Source organism: Amphiura filiformis, chromosome 2 (assembly GCF_039555335.1).
Source record: "Amphiura filiformis chromosome 2, Afil_fr2py, whole genome shotgun sequence".
In the NCBI taxonomy this organism is placed as follows: domain Eukaryota; kingdom Metazoa; phylum Echinodermata; class Ophiuroidea; order Amphilepidida; family Amphiuridae; genus Amphiura; species Amphiura filiformis.
The window spans coordinates 6,106,950-6,125,388 of record NC_092629.1 but is presented as its reverse complement, the minus strand read 5'-3'; the positions used below and the strand labels follow the sequence as shown (position 1 = coordinate 6,125,388).

The window sequence follows — 18,439 nt, the reverse complement described above, 5'->3', positions numbered from 1 at the left end:
TCGTGCAGCGCCATCCTGTTGTGTTTGCCATATCTCGAAAAGGCTAATAGTAGCTATAATGCAACTTTCTTCTTTCCTGTTTGATTATATTGATTAACAATATCTTTGATGCTAATTTATACATACAAATCTATCTAAAGAAGTAAAACCTCAAATCTCAAATGACCTCCATAGAGGCCGTCAGCCTTTCGCAGTCTTGTGGGTACAGATCTGTGTGTTCATGCGTCGGATACTACGCGCAGGGCGCAGCTTGCCACGCAGCTGTAATCGCGAATCAACGCGGTGATTTTGCTGTTCATGCATGGAGATCGAACGTCCATCACAGCGTGTACCCACTTCTTCGCATTACCAAACGCCGCAAGCCAGTGAATTCCACGTATTTTATCCATGACCATCCTCTGGAGGCAGTCCCATCCGCCAAATATCTGGGTGTTGAATTCACTGACAACTTATCCTGGAACAGACAAGCAGACTGCACCAGCAAGAAAGGCATGAAATCCCTTGGTTTCCTACGACGCAACTTGAGCTGCTGTCCCCGTGACGTCAAGACCCGTTGCTACAATACATTTGTCAGACCAGTTGTTGAGTATGCCAGCTGCGTATGGAATCCTACCACCAAGAGAAATATCACCAAGGTTGAGTCTGTGCAACGCAGCGCTGCCAGGTACATCATGAACGACTACTCCCGAGAAAGCAGTGTTACATCCATGCTGAATGACCTCGGATGGGAATCTCTACAACAACGAAGAGCAATCTCCAAAGCCACCATGATGTACCGAATCGTCAACCATCTCATTGACATTCCTGACAGCCAGCTGATACCCTCAAACACCACCACCAGGGGCAACTCTCAGAGATTCCATGTTCCATACTCCCGCACAGCTTTACTGCAAGGCTCTTTCTTCCCCGACACTATCCGTCAGTGGAATGCCTTGCCCCAGGAAGTTGTCGAGTCGCCAACCCTAGACGTCTTCAAGTCCAGAGTGTGTGGCGTCTCCTTCACCTAACCAATCCACTTTCCAGTCATCTTTTTAAGCTGCACATTCACCTTGTATATAGGATCAGCACTCTTTGTCTGCACTTACTTGAATGCACCACAACTAATGTGCGAGTATACTCCAGCGGAGGTTTCTGCACAGTATCGGAAGATGATGATGATGGCGGCATATGACGTCACGCTGACGGCCTCTATTAAATTTAAAGATTAGGGTGTAAGTGTTATAGACCCTGTAAATTAAGACTTTAAGATAAAATCATTTTATTGGGGTCTTAGTTTTATAGTTAGACCTGCCTTGAGCAATAAAGATGAGACTCTGATTTTCAAAGCCATTTGAGGTTATGGAGGTCATATCAGCTTTATTGAGACGACACTCTAACTATAAAATCCAAGACCCTTTGAGGGGCCTTGCTTTTATAGTTATACCTCCGGTAAGTTATTATTCTAAGACCCTAATTCTTAAAGCCATTGGAAGTCTTTTGGGGTGATTTTGGACAGGGTCTTGGTTTCATAGTTAGACCTTCTAACTATAAAACTGAGTGCTCATTTTATGGTTTTTATAGTTAGAACCCCTTGGCTTGTAAAAGTAAGACTCTACTCTTTAAACCCACTGGGGGTCACTTGTGGTCATTTCATAAAGGGTTTTGTAGCTAGATGATTGGTGGTCATTTGGGATCATTTTCTGTCGGGGTTTTAGTTATAAAACTAAGACCCAAAAATTATGGTTTAGGTTAATAAGATCGTGATGTTTAAGTCACCATGAAGATGAGATTCGTTGGTTAGTTTAATTGAGCTTTGGATTCAAAATCAGTAATATTGGTGCTGGGTGTGTGGGGTGTGTAGGAGGTAGGGTGTGTGGGGGGTGGGGGTGTGTGTATGTATGTATGTAAATGTTTTTATTAGATAAATTATGCAACTTAGGTCCATAATTACATATGTATGTTAAAGGGGTGTTATTTTCAGGTCTTTGGCCTTTAAGGGGGTACAACCCCCCTGGTCAATTTTTTGCCTATGTTTGCATTTTTCTCAAAAATTATAGCACATTGGTGACAAGTAAGATATGTATATTATAGGTGCAAGGACTACAACTACTGTACTGAAAATTCAGCAACTCAAAGTTAGTAGTTATTGATTTATTGATCAAATATTGGTTTTCCCTCATTTTTGACTGTAACTCCACAACTGTTGTCTGTGCTGAAATACAATTTCCAGTGCAGTAGTTGTAGTCCTTGCCCCTACAATATACATATCTTACTTGTCCCCAATGCGCTAAAATGTCTAAGAAAAATGCAAAAATAGGCAAATTTGGGCAGGGGTACGTAGTACCCCCTTAAGGGATCTAGAATGAGCGTTTATGGCGTTTCGACAGTATTTTTTGTGGGACATGAGAGCACCTCGGATCGAATTGCATTCTGAATACGAAGCATGTCTTTCTGATATCAAATCAGAATTTTTTGATATTTTTCAAGTTTTTGATATATAACAGTCCTCGAAATAAATTTTTATAAATCTAATGATATATTCTTAAAGTGTATGTAGCTGGGGAAAAGCCGACGATCAATTGAAAATTTTGACCTTTTATATTGAAGATATGGATTTTTTTCCCAAAAGACCTATTTTTTTGTGTGTTTGGGAAAAAATCCATATCTTCAATACGAAAGGTCAAAATTTTCAATTGATCGTCGGCTTTTCATCCCACCTACATACACTTTAAGTATAAATCATCAGATTTATAAAGTTTACTTCAAGTACTGTTAAATATCAAAAATATCAATTTTAATGATTTGCCATAAAATGTGTATTACATTGCGAATTTCAAAAAAATCAAAATTATTTGATATCAGAAGGACATTCTTCGTATTCTAATGTCCCACAATAAATACTTTTCAAACGTTCATACCCCACCCCTTAAGTATCTACTGATTCAAATGTGTATTTATTGTTGTTGGTGTTATCGTTACTGTTGTTGTATTTTTAAACGAAACAGAGATTTTGATTAATTTATTTATTGTTTGATTGATTGATTGATTGATTGTCATATTGCAACTAAACACACTAATAAATGGTCATAGGTTACCCTTTGTCCTGACAAAACTTTATTTTTCAAAGTGTTATGTTTCAGATAAAATTTGGATTGTTCCTTCAAGAGGACGGGTATCAACGTGTGCACAATATTTTTGTGGGACCTGAGAGCACGTCAGACACACCAAATTGCATTTTGAATACCAGGAGTGTCCTTCTGATATCAAATAATTTTGATTTTTTGAAATTTGCGATATAACATGCTTACAAATGTTACACCAACATCGAATTATCCAAACCAGAGGCCATGAAATTTCATCATTGACATTTATGTTGGTTGTTGTGTATAACGACTTGAATAGCCATAGGTTTGCACAGTACTTTTTGTGGGACATGAGAGCACATCAGAAATATCGAAATACATTCTGAACACGAAGAATGTCCTTCTGATATCAAATGTGCATGTGACACGATCAAGGGAAATGTGTCGGATGTCGCTAATATTAATTTTGAGATATTGGCAAAGAAAGTGTTAAATATCTTTTGTTTTATATTGTCTTCAGCGATTGATCAAGTGACGTAACTTCGCAAAGAAAAGTCTTATCAACATGGGGTTTACAGTTTTTGAAAGCTCTAAATGTCCTCTTTAGAAAAAAAATAATGTAAAACTCATTTTCGACCAGGGTCGACATGTGACTCAATCCTCTTGATCACGTCACAAATAAGTTTGATTTTTTTTAAATTCGCGATATAATACACATTTTATTTCAAATCATTAAAATTTATATTTTTGACATTTCACAGTCCTCGAAATAAAGTTCATATTAAAATCTAATGCTGTTTACTTAAAGTGTGTGTAGCCGGGAAGAAAGCCGACGATCATTTGAACATTTTGATCTTTCGTATTGAAGATCTAGATAAAAAACAATCTTCAATACGAAAAGTCAAAATTGTCAAACAATCATCGTCTTTTCATCCCAGCTAAATACACTTGAAGTACATATCATTAGATTTATAAATTTTACTTCGATGACTGTTAAAATTGCTAGAATTTACACTTTTTGAGGCATAATGGCAATTTGACACGCGATGTCTACATGCCCGGTTAACATGTTATGGTTGATCTACTTGAACATAATTATTGTAGTCTGGTTGCGTGCATGACTAGCTTATACTTGGCTAATTGTTCAATCTTCTTTTGAAAATGTAAAAATAAATTCTGTCTTTAGTTTGATATTTTCCTTTATTACGGCGCTTACATAATTCGACAATAATACATATACTTCATATTAACTATGAACTTCGTTTTGACATTTTGCAATTATATTGTGAAGGTCGTTTTATTTTGAATGGCAAGGGCCGTTTCGCGATATAAATAATATGCATAAATGTTGGACCAGAGGACAAAGAATACATGGTGATAAAAATTGTGATCTTATTGCTTCAAAACCTTGTTTTGCCAGGATCATGTTGAGCTACTTTGTTTGTATTTTGTGATATAAATTTGTGCTGTTGTTTTTGAAATATATATTGGACCAACGATATTGATTATTGATTTTCTTCTGACTGGACGTCCTCCCAATTCACAGAAACAAAAAACATTTCTGACATCATTCGCAAAAGGTTAGAATATGTTGCCAGAATACGTTTAAATATCGGGTTATATAAAGGGTATATGATGAAGGATATTTAACGTTTTCATAACATTCAAAAACGTTTTTGATAACTTACCGTATATATTCTAACATAATGTTAAAAGTGTTGACAAAATATTTGGTGTTTAAAAAAGTATTTGACAATAACATTTTGAAAACGTTTTAAAAATATTATTGTAGTGTGTTTTCATACAAAGCGTTTTAAAACAATTTCATTACCTTTATACAGCGCGACAATTATTGTTATTAAAACGTTTTTGCCAAAACCAAAAATCCAATAAATAACCTATCAAAACGTTTTAAAAACGCTTTGTGTTTGATGGGTTCATAATGGACTTATCTTCTGTAACAAAGGATTTGGTCACCCATCTACGGTATGTGGCATTTATACAATGGACCTTTCCATGTCTACACTTACAAGAATATGTAAGAAAATTCACTATGGAAAATAGAACCAACAACTTTGCCCACAACCATAGCAGTAAACCCTGGCATCTTTGATCAGTTCAATTATGATCAATGAGCTAGATATGGTGCCACACAAAATCACAGGGAATATGGACTAATATACAGGGCTACCCACCCAGCAAACACAAAAACGTTTTTAAAACGTTTTAAATAAGTTATATTTTGGGTTTTGGTTTAGGTAAAAACGTTTTAATAACATTAAAATGTCGGGTTATATAAAGGTCATGAAATCGTTTTAAAACGTTTTGTATGAAAACACACTACAACAATATTTTTAAAATGTTTTCGAAATGTCATTATAAACTATTTTTGCAAACATTTTTGCCAAAGATTGTGTCAACACTTAAATAACATTGTGTTAAAATATTTGCACCCAGCAAACACAGAAATGTTCTTAAATTTTTTTTTACAAAACGTTTTAATAACATTTAAATGTCGGGTTATATAAAGGTCGTGAAAACATTTTAAAAACGTTATTGTAAATATTTTGGGCAAACATTTTTGCAAAATATTTATTCAACCCCAAAATAACATTCTGTTTAGAATGATTTGTACTAAGTTTTCAAAAATGTTTTTGAAATGTTATCAAAACGTTTTTATACCCTATAAATAACCCGACATTTAACGTTTTCAGACAACCTTTTATAACCTTTTGCGAATGATGTCGAAAACGTTTTGTGTTTGCTGGGTACTTTATGCATTTGAAGACCTGAGCGCAAGAAGACCGTAAGTCCACTTGGCCCCTCAACATGTATACACTAAAGTTACGTATAGTTTCTTGGGGTTTTATAATGTTTAATACATGTTCCATGGGGAAAACATCATGAAAGGTTGTGAAAGATTTGTTTTGGCCCCTGAACATGTATAAAACATTACCAAAATATACGAAACTATACGCAACTTTAGTGTATACATTTTGAGGGGCCAAGTGGACGTACGGTCTTCTTGCGCTCAGGTCTTTATTTAGTTACCATCACATGCTATTCCTCACATGATATTGCAGTGTCAGTTCAAGGTACTTTACATCCAGCCTGGGTTGATATTGTTCTTCATGCGATTAGACACAGTATCATAGCTGACAATGAATTAGCAACATCGAATTCCATCACTTCAACACCAGCTCAACTCACAAGGCTAACTCATCTAACTCATTTATGATATTTTCTTTGAATTGTGAGGATTTCTCACCCCTCCCCGACACTCAATTATCATCAAGTCAACCAAAACCAGAAAATGTCTCAACTCAAAACTAAATGTACTGCCAGCAAGCACACCCAGATAACATATTCTGGAGATTCAACCACTAAAAACAAAATATTTTTTCATTATAGATTTTTGAAAGTCTATTTTATTTTTGATTTGAGCATAATCTAGCAGTTGATGTTGTTGTTGCAAACTGTGCACAAGTAATAAAACAATAATTTGTTTAAAATATTTTGTTTTTCTGATGACTAGCAGTTAATGTAAGATTTCTATTTGTGTGGCTATAATGTAAATGATGATGACGACGATGATGATGATGATGGTGATGATGATGGTGATGATGATGATGGTTTAGATGATGATGATGATGATGATGTTGTTGTTGTTGTTGTTGTTGTTGTTGTTGTTGTTGATGATGATGATGATGATGATGATGATGATGATGATGATGATGATGATGATGATGATGATGATGATGATGGATAATACAACTGATGTCAGATGATTATTAGAGTCGTGATGGTGACGATGATGGCAGTGATGAGGGATTTAATTTAGTATGAAATTCTCACCCCCCCCCCCCCCCCGCACCCACCAGTCAATGTTGTACGACTCGTAACAATGTTCAATCTATGGTTAAACAATTTATTTATGTATAACATTTGGCAAGCACCAGGCAAAACCCAATGTTGACTAGTAATAAATTAAACAACAACACACAATACAAAAGTAATTATTTTAATGACTTTTGGCATACACTGATTTTAGGTATTCCTACAGTTTGCTATAGTGAATTTTATTTAGAGCAATGTACAAATCTTTTCAAATCACATGATTAATTAATTTCCATGTGAACGATATTGGTATTTCAATTTCACGGATTGGTAATTATTAAGAGTAGGCTATATGGTGTATATGAACCCAACCAAATTTTTGTTGCAAACACGGAACAAGTAGATATTATTTGCCAACTTCTAGAGAACCCTTAAATAGACCGGTCCACGGCTCCAATATACGCCATTCTACTCTGTCTACATGGTTTTGGTAGGATTCCCAATTTTATTCTTCCTAGTCGTGTCTTCCATCATAAAGGGTCTATTCGGAAAATCATGAAAACTCAATTTCTTACATAGCATACCGTAGATGTGGTGACATAGCCAGCAAGTGGTATTAAGTCAAAAGCCGCGTACTATAAAATAGGATATTTCATGACACTGCAATATCTCTACTTAAAGGCGCATTCAGTGATTTGCTCATCCAGACGATCGTAAAAATCATAAAAAATTAGAATTTGGTACCTTTGTCATAGATGTGCTAAGCCTGCTAGTAGTTCAGTCGAAAGCGGTGTATTTAAGACAAAATAAGAAATTTTATATGAATCTGTAATTTACACTCTGACAGTATATACATTAGCTACATGTATTTGAATGGGGCTTCAACTTCAATTTTTTCATTTCCAAAATACCAAATGACAATTTGAATGACTTATTGCGCTGGGATCACTGAATGGGGTGGAGAAACTAGCTGCATGTATTGAAATTAGGTTTCAACTTTGTCAATATTGCTGTTTTCCTTGTTTTTAGCCATTTTTGTATTTCAAAAATACCTAATGATAATTTTAATGACTTATCCTTCACTTTTAAGTAATATATACACACTGAAGCTGGAATCACTGAATAAGTCTTTAATATAGTCTTGCATAATGTTATTTAAGTGTTGACAAATATTTGAGTAATAATTTTGCAAGAAAAAAAAAAATATAAATAAAATAACATTACTACAACATTTAAAAAATGTTCATGTATGTTTTGATACAAAACGTTTTCAATACATTTGTTATACCACACATTTAATTTTATGAAAACGTTTTTACCAAAACGAAAACACAAAATATAACCTGTTTAAACCACACCACATCCTGACCATACTAACTCCACTTCCCTACAGCAGTTCCCTACAGCCACCATCACACAACCCCATCACCCTACAACCACCACTATACGCTTATACCCTATCCCCACCCACTACCCCAACACCCAGACAGGCCATTTTCGGAACCATACATATATGCCGGCGTGAACGTCAGTGCGTACTAGCTTCTGGCTGCTGTCAGATGATCCAGAATTACAGTTTTCATTTCAATATATGTATAAAGTTTACCAAGGCATAAAAAGTAGTACACTGTACTTTTTGTTACTTTGTATACATTTTTGCACCTAATGATTTCGAATAGGAATAGTACGTGCAGCCATCGTTATGTCCATTTACACCTGAGAGTTAATAACAATACAATTTGGGTGTTGCTTAACTTAACCTTATTTCAACATGTTCATGGTATCAGAAAAAAACACGGTCACTTAATGACAATCGAAAAATGGATCGACGACGTTGATCGGTGTACTTCGGTTATAAACATCTCAAAAAAAGTAACTAACCCCCCTTAAATAATGGCCATTGTTCAAAAACGGGTTACTGTATTACAAATGCGTGGGAAGCAGAATTTATCTCTGCGCATTTTGACACCTCATTTGATAATGATAGCCCAGAAAACTATAAAACACCGATCAATTTAATGTAGTGAGGTCCAGATTTGAAAGTTGCACTTACATACAAATTTTTACAATACAAAAACACTCAGATATCATTGCACAGATCACCTTCCATTACACTGAATACAAAATCAATACAATTTACTGCAACTTTCAAATCTTGGGTTACATTGATTTTAATGTACGCTGCAAATGAGGTGTCAAAATGTGCATAAATTCTGCTTCCAACGCATTTTACAGATTTGTAATACAATCGTTTTTGAATAATGGTCATTATTTCGAGGGGGGTTAGTTACTTTTTTTGAGATGTTTATTTATAAATGCGCTTTTATAAATACGCACGTGACCACCTCCGCGCTGCCATAACATCCTGTAGATTGTAAGGTTAAAGACCACTAATAGGCCTGGGCGATACATTGAAATACGACAAGGAACTATTTGTTTTCATGGCATTCAAAAAGACTACATTAAAATCGCTGAAATTGATCAAGTTATAAAGCCAACAAAGTACTTTTTAGAGTTTGATGCTTCAAAATGGTACATTTTCTCTCATTATATGACATTTTTGTTGTAATAGTACCAAAATTCATACGCACGGCTTCGGTTTTTAGTAAACATTCGCCCTATCATATTGTAACTATCAGCTTCGAGGGCGCACTGTCATTTTAAGGTGTTTACGGTTCAGTGCGTTAAAACAAGAAAAGTCTCAGGTCAACCTATGTTGAATTTTTGATCATTTGGCATCTAAATCATATAGTTTCACCTGATATTAGTGGCATTGAACTGTGAGAGTTCTGAATATGAGAAAATTCCACCCGAAATTAGGCATTTTCCCATTGAAACCCGTGTAATACATAATTAGTGGTCTTTAACCGTAAGTCTCGAAGTGACCTTCTAAACTCTTTAAAAAAAGTTTGGAAACTTTCCAAAACGGCTTTATATCAGAGATATTTGAAATCTATTTCCATATTGTTTCATATCAATACAAACATTGTTCTTTCCTGTCAAAATAACACTAAATTTGTGACCATAACTTATTCCATGGTTGAGTAACTGTCTTTGAAAGACAATGTATCAAACAAAATGTGCCAGATCTGCCATTGTCTGCGCCATTCATGCCATTTTCATCAGTGAACATGAATACGGAATATCACACTGTTTCATTAGAAAAGGTTGCAGAGTGCTGCCAGTCTGATGTACCGGTCTTATGCAGCCGTTGTTTTTCTTGGGCGGCCACTTCTGGGTCTGTCTTTGACATCTCCGGTCTGACGAAACTTGGCTTTTAGCTTGGAGATCATACTGCAGTAAACTCCATAAGTTGTTTCATTTTAATTCTGAGGTATGCCAGCCTCAAGCTGTCCAATCTGATAATCGAACCATGGTTGATTAGCTTTCTTGCAAATGACCACTATGAAGAAGTGAACAGCAAAGAGAGATTGACTTGAGTTGATCCATTTGAATCCACAAGTTGATCTGTTAGTGTTAATCCCATCCTAGCACTTGTTATTCAACATAATGTACTGCAAACAATTTCAGAGATGCCAATATTAACATCCAGAAAATAGGGAGAATTCAAAATTACATGCAACTTCAATGGCACATAACTTGTCAGAAATAGGGAGGTTGCCAAATGTGGGTGTCAAAATTGACAAAAAGTTTCCAAAATAGGGAGCCTCCTCTAAAATTGTATTCATGCATTAATTTGATTAAACCACTCATTCAAAGCAATAAGATGAGCGCAGAAAATGGTCAGTTTGGAACATTTTCTTTGAGATCTCTTTGTCTTTCAAAGAAAGTTACTCAGCCGTGGAATATGTTATCGAGGTGTCATTGTTGACAAGAAAGAACAATGGTTTCACTAATATGAAACAATATGGATATAGATTTCCAAAAATTCTGATATACAGCCGTTTTGAGGAGTTTACATAGCGGTTGGTCTTCCTATACATTTAAATGTAAAGGCGGAACAACATGCGACTATGGTGCAGCAAAATTGTCTATTTCGTTCAACTTTGTGAATATATTGTAAACGTTTCCGTTGTTGAATATTTTTTTTCAAAATGTTGTTTTTGATAACATATTACAATTTCGGAATTGCGACAGGTGTAATAATTTTGCAATTCAATTAAATATAGTGGTCAATGCATGAGTATTTGGTCACGCTTGCTGGTCTTGGTATGTCGTGCCTATGAGTCACGTGCATATTTATAAAAGCCGATATACTGTTGATTTGTAACATTTACTATGATGAATTACTAACACAAGACAAGTAAATTGAATTAAGCTACATCTTCTATAAATAAAAGCTAGGAACTCTGAAGTTGCTATTTATTTTACCAATTCTGCTATCACTGACTATCATATTTGAAATTGAATATCAATAACAAACAGAAATATTTTTTTAACTGTGTGTAATTTAGATACATTTGTCTTTAAATTCGAAATACAGTGGAATAAATTTTGTTTCACGATCATAAAGTGATTTGTTTCAGATGTTAGTATCAAAAATTTCATCTTTTACTATTATAGCAATGTTATTTATTTGTATTAAAAGAGAGTTGTAGTACAGCTTATATCAATTTTCAGGCAAAAGAATTGAAATGCAATTATGTGTTAATATTGACATTTCATGGATGATTTAGTTTACTTGATTCGATCTTATGGTCAAATTTGTTAAGAGAATATCTGAATGTCCATAAACGGTGTCAAAATACTCTAGAATATGTAGTCGACATATAAAACTGGTTTTGCGGTCAAAATTCGGCTACATATTGAAGCTTAAACATTTTAAAAACGTGTGGGCCAAAACTTTTAAAGCCCCAAAACGATTTCAAATTACTCAAGTACTCATGATTGATGCAAAATCCATTAAAATATGATACACAAGGTAATAAAGAATGTCTATTCTCTAATTTCGAGCCAATTTCACCGAATTATACAATCTAATGTAAAAATAGAACTCCTTAAGGGCTCTGGTATGAGTGTTTGGACAGTATTTTTGTGGGACATGAGAACAAATCAGACATATTGCATTCTGAATGTCAAGAATGTCCTTCTGATATAAAATGATTTTTGATGTTTTTAAATTTGAGAGGTAATACACATTTTGATTTTTTTAAATGGTTAAAAAATTAAATTTTGATATTTTACAGTCCTCGAAAAATGTATAAATCTCATGATATTAACTTTAAAGTGTATGTATCTGGGATGAAAAGCTGACAATCAATTAAAAATGTTGACCCTTTGTATTGAACATATGGACCCCACCCCTCAAAAATAAACCCCAAAGAATAGGTCTGTTGGGAAGAAAAGGAAATCTTCAATATGAAAGGTCAACATTTTCAATTGATCGTCGGATTTTCATCCCAGCTATTTACACTTTAAGTACATATCATTAGATTTATAAACTTCGAGGACTGTTATATATAAAAAATAAAAAAATATTGAATTGCAATAACTTGTCATACAATTTGTATTATATTGCGAATTTCAATAAATCAAAATCATTTGATATCAGAAGGATTCGATATGTCTGATGTGCTCTCATGTCCCACAAACAATAATGTCCAAACGCTCAAACCAGAGCACTTAACAAGCAAATAAAATATACAAAAATATAAGTAAAAAACACAGTAATAAGTGAATAATTTCAACACTTCTTCCCAAAATCAGGTAATTTACACAATTCAGATTTTCTCTATACTCCAATAGAGGCCGTCAGCCTTTCGCCATCTTGTGGGTACAAATGATACGCGTGTTCATGCGTCTGATACTACGCGCAGGTCGCAGCTTGCCACGCAGTTGTTACCACGCATGAACGCGATGATATTGCTGTTCACGCATGGAGATCGAACGACCATCGCAGCGTGTACCCACAAGATGGCGGCATATGACGTCACGCTGACGGCCTCTATACAATTCAAGTTGATGTGAATTGAATGAATAATTTTTGTTACCATATTAAAAATAAAAAATACATTGAAATCACACACCACAAAATAATACAAAGAAGATAGGAGAGATGGTCGAAAGACCAATATGATGAATATTAACCATAACAGTGGATTGACAATCCCGACTAAATGATTAGTAAATACTTTTTTTTCTTTCTTGTTTGATTACAGCAGAATCCATACCGTATTTCTTGGGAATCGGTTTTATTTGTGTGCAAACACTGCTAGGATATCCGCCTTAATAATATCTGCGATGCAAATTAAAACGACTACATATATATTTAAAATCCAGTGACTTGCAGACTTTTCAAAAACTGACAGTTTTCTTTTTCGATTTCGATATTGATGCAATGGCGACCTGTGTAGCTGACTGTTGCTTCGCAACGGAGTTGCGAGTGGATTTTCTCATAATCAGGTAGGGTTGTACATTAACTTAATTAGTTAAATGAAGTTTATTAGTAATAATTCAAAAGTGCTTAGACTGTGATATTCTACACCACAGTATACCTCAGACCATATGAAAAATAGACTAGGAATGTAAACGCACTGTTTATTTATTTATTTATTTATTTATTTATTTATTTATTTATACCATTCGACCCGTAGGCCTGGCACAGCCAAATATTGCAAAAGCAATAAATTAAAGGGAGGCCAAATAGGTCACTATTTAGAATAGGCCCCCAATATATAGGAACTGGTGTTTTTTCAGGAAAAGCATAGCTTGACCTACCTATGATTAACAGTTTTGAATTATAAATAAAAGTATCGAAGGTCAGTTGTTGATCTTCAGAAAATCAAGTCTAAGACAATAAACTAATATAATTGATGCTTATTGACCATGGCATCTTTTGCAAATTAAGCACAATTTGAAGCCATGTTTATCACCATCGGAGCATTTTTTCAAAATGTGACCTCTGTAGAGCCCAAAATTTGACATTGGACCTTTCTGAGTGTAACTCGTAAATGGTACGTCACAGATATGTCAAACTATACTTTTCCTGAATCCTTATGATCTGAACAATATATTGGCGTGATTTTAATACAATTAAAACAATTTGGTTTTTGTGTAGCTGAGTGACATTTTACCCCTCTTAGTAGACCCTATGGTAACACGAACTTGGTAGTTTTTGGGCCTATTTAAACATTGATTCCTACGATATTATGCAGCTACATGCCAAATTATGTGCTTCTGTCAACTCCGTCCCCATTTTTATGATATTGGCTGTTTACAATGCTGACTATATGGAAGAACAGGGGAATACTTAAATTTTCCCCTGAATATGGACCCAGTATAAAGAAGAAATAAACAAACAAACAAACTATCAGACGATAATAGTTACCAATATCTTATCTATACAACACTGGACAAGGATGCATGGTTTCGATAGTGACTATTTCATATTGTTCATATTTCATGTGTAAATAATCATAATAGGCATCTGACAAACTTATGATCCATGTTATAGGAATACTCACATAATGTGTCAACATTAACATCTCATGGATGATCTAGTTTAGTTATTGTACTTTGCAATTCGGATTTAGGTGAGAAATTCGTTAATACCAATTTTGTACATTATTCTCGTTGCTAATAATCGAGTCAGAGAAAGTTCTAGAGTTAACTTTACCGAACCAGAGTAATGTAATAAGTCAAAATATTCAGGTTCTTTAACTTTCCAAATAAGCAGTGGTAAAACGTGAAAGCAATATCTGAAAGGCAAATTTTAACATTCAATGTCAAGGTAGGATCAAGGGCGGAGAAACGAAGGCGGTATGGGGAGCGCGCACCACACCATTTTATTTCTTTGGATTCTAACTTTGGCAAATATACAATGTGCATTAATGTACAGTGTGATCTTATCTTACATCAAAACTCTATAAATTCTTTGGTTCAATGAGGCATTGTGTATAGTTGAGTGCGTACTATGGCAAATAGGGTAGTGGTCACCAGTGTCTGTGATGAGAATTTGATCACTAATGTCTGTGATGAGAATCCATCGGTCGGGTTGGTCGTGTTGTGGCCAGTAAAAAGGTTGTCAATCTGTGTTGCTGTTCTGGGCTGTTCTGGAGTGAGTAGATAACTAAGACCTAATATATAAAACTCTAAGACCTAGGATCTAAGACCCAACACCTAAGGTCAAATACCTAAAACCTCAAATCCCATTTGACCTCCAATGGACTTGGCAAATTAATGTCTTGATTTTACAGCTCAACAGGGGCCTAAAATACAAAACTAAGACCTTAGACTAAGGTAATAGAATAATAGCTTTACTACGGGAGGTGTAACTATAAAACTAAGATCACCTTAAAGGTGAACCTCATTGAAAATAAAGTTATATATCAATGGAAAGCTTATGATGCCAGGAAGCAGAAAAGAATATTTTTTATTTGCCTAACGCACCAGGATAGACATAATCTCCATGCAAAGATTGGATATTGGCACCCCCCTAAATTACAAAACGAAATCGTTCAAATTGGGCGCTTTCGATGATGACGTCAACACGGGGACACACAGTTACTTCCGTGTTTGATTGTAAACACAATGTCCATGCATTACTGTGGCATGCATCGGGCCAATCGCGAACTCAGTCATTGCCAACTTACTTTACATGAAAAATATCTTCAATAAAATAAGAATAACATGAAGGAAACATCATGATCAAATCAAGAATGAAGTTCCTGAATAAAGTGTGTGGATTAAAAATGGGAAAAGTGCTGGCCGGGGTGATTTGGGATAGGCCAAGCCATCCACGATATGCAGGGAATATTACAGTAAAGCACGAAGAGCGAAGATTCGCCGAAGAACTGGAATGAAAACAGATTGCAAAAAATAACTGCTAGTGCTACCAGTTCAGATCGTCCCACCAAGTTGAGATGAACTTATCACAATGAGAAAATGAAGGAATAGAATAAAGTACATGTACGGGATTTTTTAATAATTTCTTAACTTTACAACCGGTCATGTATGATAGGCGAACACGTAGATACATACGGGGCGGGGTGAACTCACTCAGTCGCCGAGTGTTCCGTATCCGCGACTGTACGTACTGTACTTGCAGACAAAATGACCGATTTGATATTCACATTCTGATATTTCCAACTTATTGCTACTTCATCAGCAAAATTTATTCCTGTACATGTTCCAAATATAAGGGAACGATTGATCAAATCTGCTGAAACACGGCGCAACTTGAACTTGTGCTACCGGAGAGACGACGCGAGTCGCTGTGTTTGCCCACCTTGATCGGCGCGGCTGCCTGTAATTTCTTCAGCATAAAAGCAGCAATTTACGCATCGTGTTCGGTAATCCATAAAACATGAATGTTTCAGTTTTTCAGTACACTGATGGTAGTATCATTAAAAGAATCGCGACACAAGTGACAATATTTTAATTTTATTCAGATTTCAGAATTCCATCAAATAACGGTCTAAAGCCTAAATTGTATTTATTTTATAATAAAGTATCTGTTTCTTTCAATCGTGATTGTGTGGAAAGAATGTACCGGAGAATGTATTACCGCAATGCGCTATAATATGAAAACCTTTATGGGCTGGATTTGATGAAATCGGCGGTTTTTTAATTAATTTTTGATTACTACAAGACGATATTTTAAAAATCAGATATTTTAAATGAATCAAGAATAGGGAATGTCACAAACAAGTTATTTAATTTGTTATTCGATCATGTTTATTCAGTCCATGACATGAACGGTATACGGTAGCAGCAATCATTTGCGCATGGAATTGATCCCAGCGCGAAATTCAAACTCAATTACCCAGTTATACCCAGCCAGTTATAACTGATTTTGTCAAAATTTACGGAACATTTTCGTGTTGACAATAATTCTATTATTTCTAATATATATAGAAGGAATCAGCAACTTGAAGATTCTTCTCATTTCAAGCTTTATTGTGAAAATCAGACTTGCCGGGCAGCTTGAAAAGTACAGGAAGCAAGTCTTGTTTACATGTTTCCGAGTAGGATCACGTGACTGCGAACCCTGAGCTTACGTCACGAGCATTCTCAAGGTCAAAGACGATTGATTTGGGTGCTTTTTGGGCGCCTTAAAAAGACCAAAAATTCATTCATTTTTTTAATTTTTCAGCTTTATTGGCCATCAAAAAATCGGAAAAATTATTTTTAATATCCTGATATCATAAGCTTTCCATTGATATATAACTTTATTTTCAATGAGGTTCACCTTTAAAAGGATTTTGATTTATTGTCTTAGTTTTATAGTATAGGTGGTCTTATCAAAAAACCAATACGTTGACGTTTCTAAAATAACCCCAATATTTTTTCAATGGCTTTCCAAATTGGGTTTTCATTTTATAGGTCAAGGGGGTCTAAGTATAAAATTAAGACTCTAAGATAAAATCACCCAATGAACTCCTTTTTTCAACGTTGTACCCAATGACCCCTTTCATTTGAGGTTCGGCTATCCAATGACCTTTTTTTCTATAATTTTATCATCAAAATAAAATAATATGGAAACTCAGCAAATTTGTATTGTGCACTTGGCGAATTAGAAACCAAAATATAGGATTTTGCTCATTTTTAGAATGTTGAACCATTTTTTCAAAATGTTATACCAAATGACCACTGCTTTCAAAATTGTATACCCAGTTACCCTTTTTTTGTTTTGTTATGTACCCAATTACCCCCTTTTTAAAGCATCATTTTATACAAATAGGTCCCTACTAAGCAATGCCTGTAAGCAGATACCTGTCACATTAAAGTTGAATGACCCCAGGCATGGACTCTAACTGTGACCGACCTCGAGCCAGACTCAAGTCCGTAATCGGGTCTTATTTTTGTTGGACTCGGACTTGGCTCGGACTCGGATACAAATGGACTCGGCTCGGCTCGGCTCGGCTCGGACTCGGACGAGCTGGACTCAGGTACAAGTTTGCCTCTACCCTAAGATAAAATCATTTGAGGGGTATTACTTTTCTAGTTACACCTCAAAGACAAAACAAAACAAATCTCATGACCAGGGGAACATTTTGCAGGGGTCAGGTCAAATGTCATACAGAGGTCAAACTTTAGAATGCATTTCCTGGACATCTGTAAGGTGTACGGGGCTCAAACTTAGTGACAACAAACTCAATGATCAAAAGAACATTTTGGAACACTTTGCAGGGGATAACAAATCTCATGACCAGGGGGAACATTTTGCAGGGGTAAGGTCCAAGGTCACGCAGAGGTCAAATCTTAGAAACAACAAACTTCATGACCTGGGGACAATTTTGAAACATTTGCAGAGGTCAGGTCAATGGTCATCTTAGGGTCAAATCTTAAAATGTAATTATCTGGACATCTGTAAGGGGTACAAGGCTCAAACTCGGTGACAACAAACCTCGTGACAAGGGGAACAATTTAGAAACATTTTGAAGGGGTCAGGTCAAAGGTCATCTGGGGTCAAGTCTTAGAATTGCTTGACAACAAACTTGATGAACAACATTTTTGGAACATTTTGCAGGAGTCAGGTCAAAGGTCATCCGGGGTCAAATCTTATAATTGCATTTTCGGGACATCTGTAAGGAGTACGGGACTCAAACTCATTTTTGGAACATTTTGCAGGGGTCAGA

At 35.3% G+C, this 18,439-nt stretch overlaps 1 protein-coding gene across 1 annotated transcript; it reads left to right on the top strand.

The window, feature by feature from the left end:
* Positions 1-491: 491 nt before the first annotated feature.
* On the top strand, positions 492-1,007 carry LOC140137941 (uncharacterized). The gene has a single exon (XM_072159749.1). The coding sequence runs from the start codon at positions 492-494 to the stop codon at positions 1,005-1,007; it is 516 nt and encodes a 171-aa protein (XP_072015850.1).
* The last annotated feature ends 17,432 nt before the right edge of the window (positions 1,008-18,439 follow it).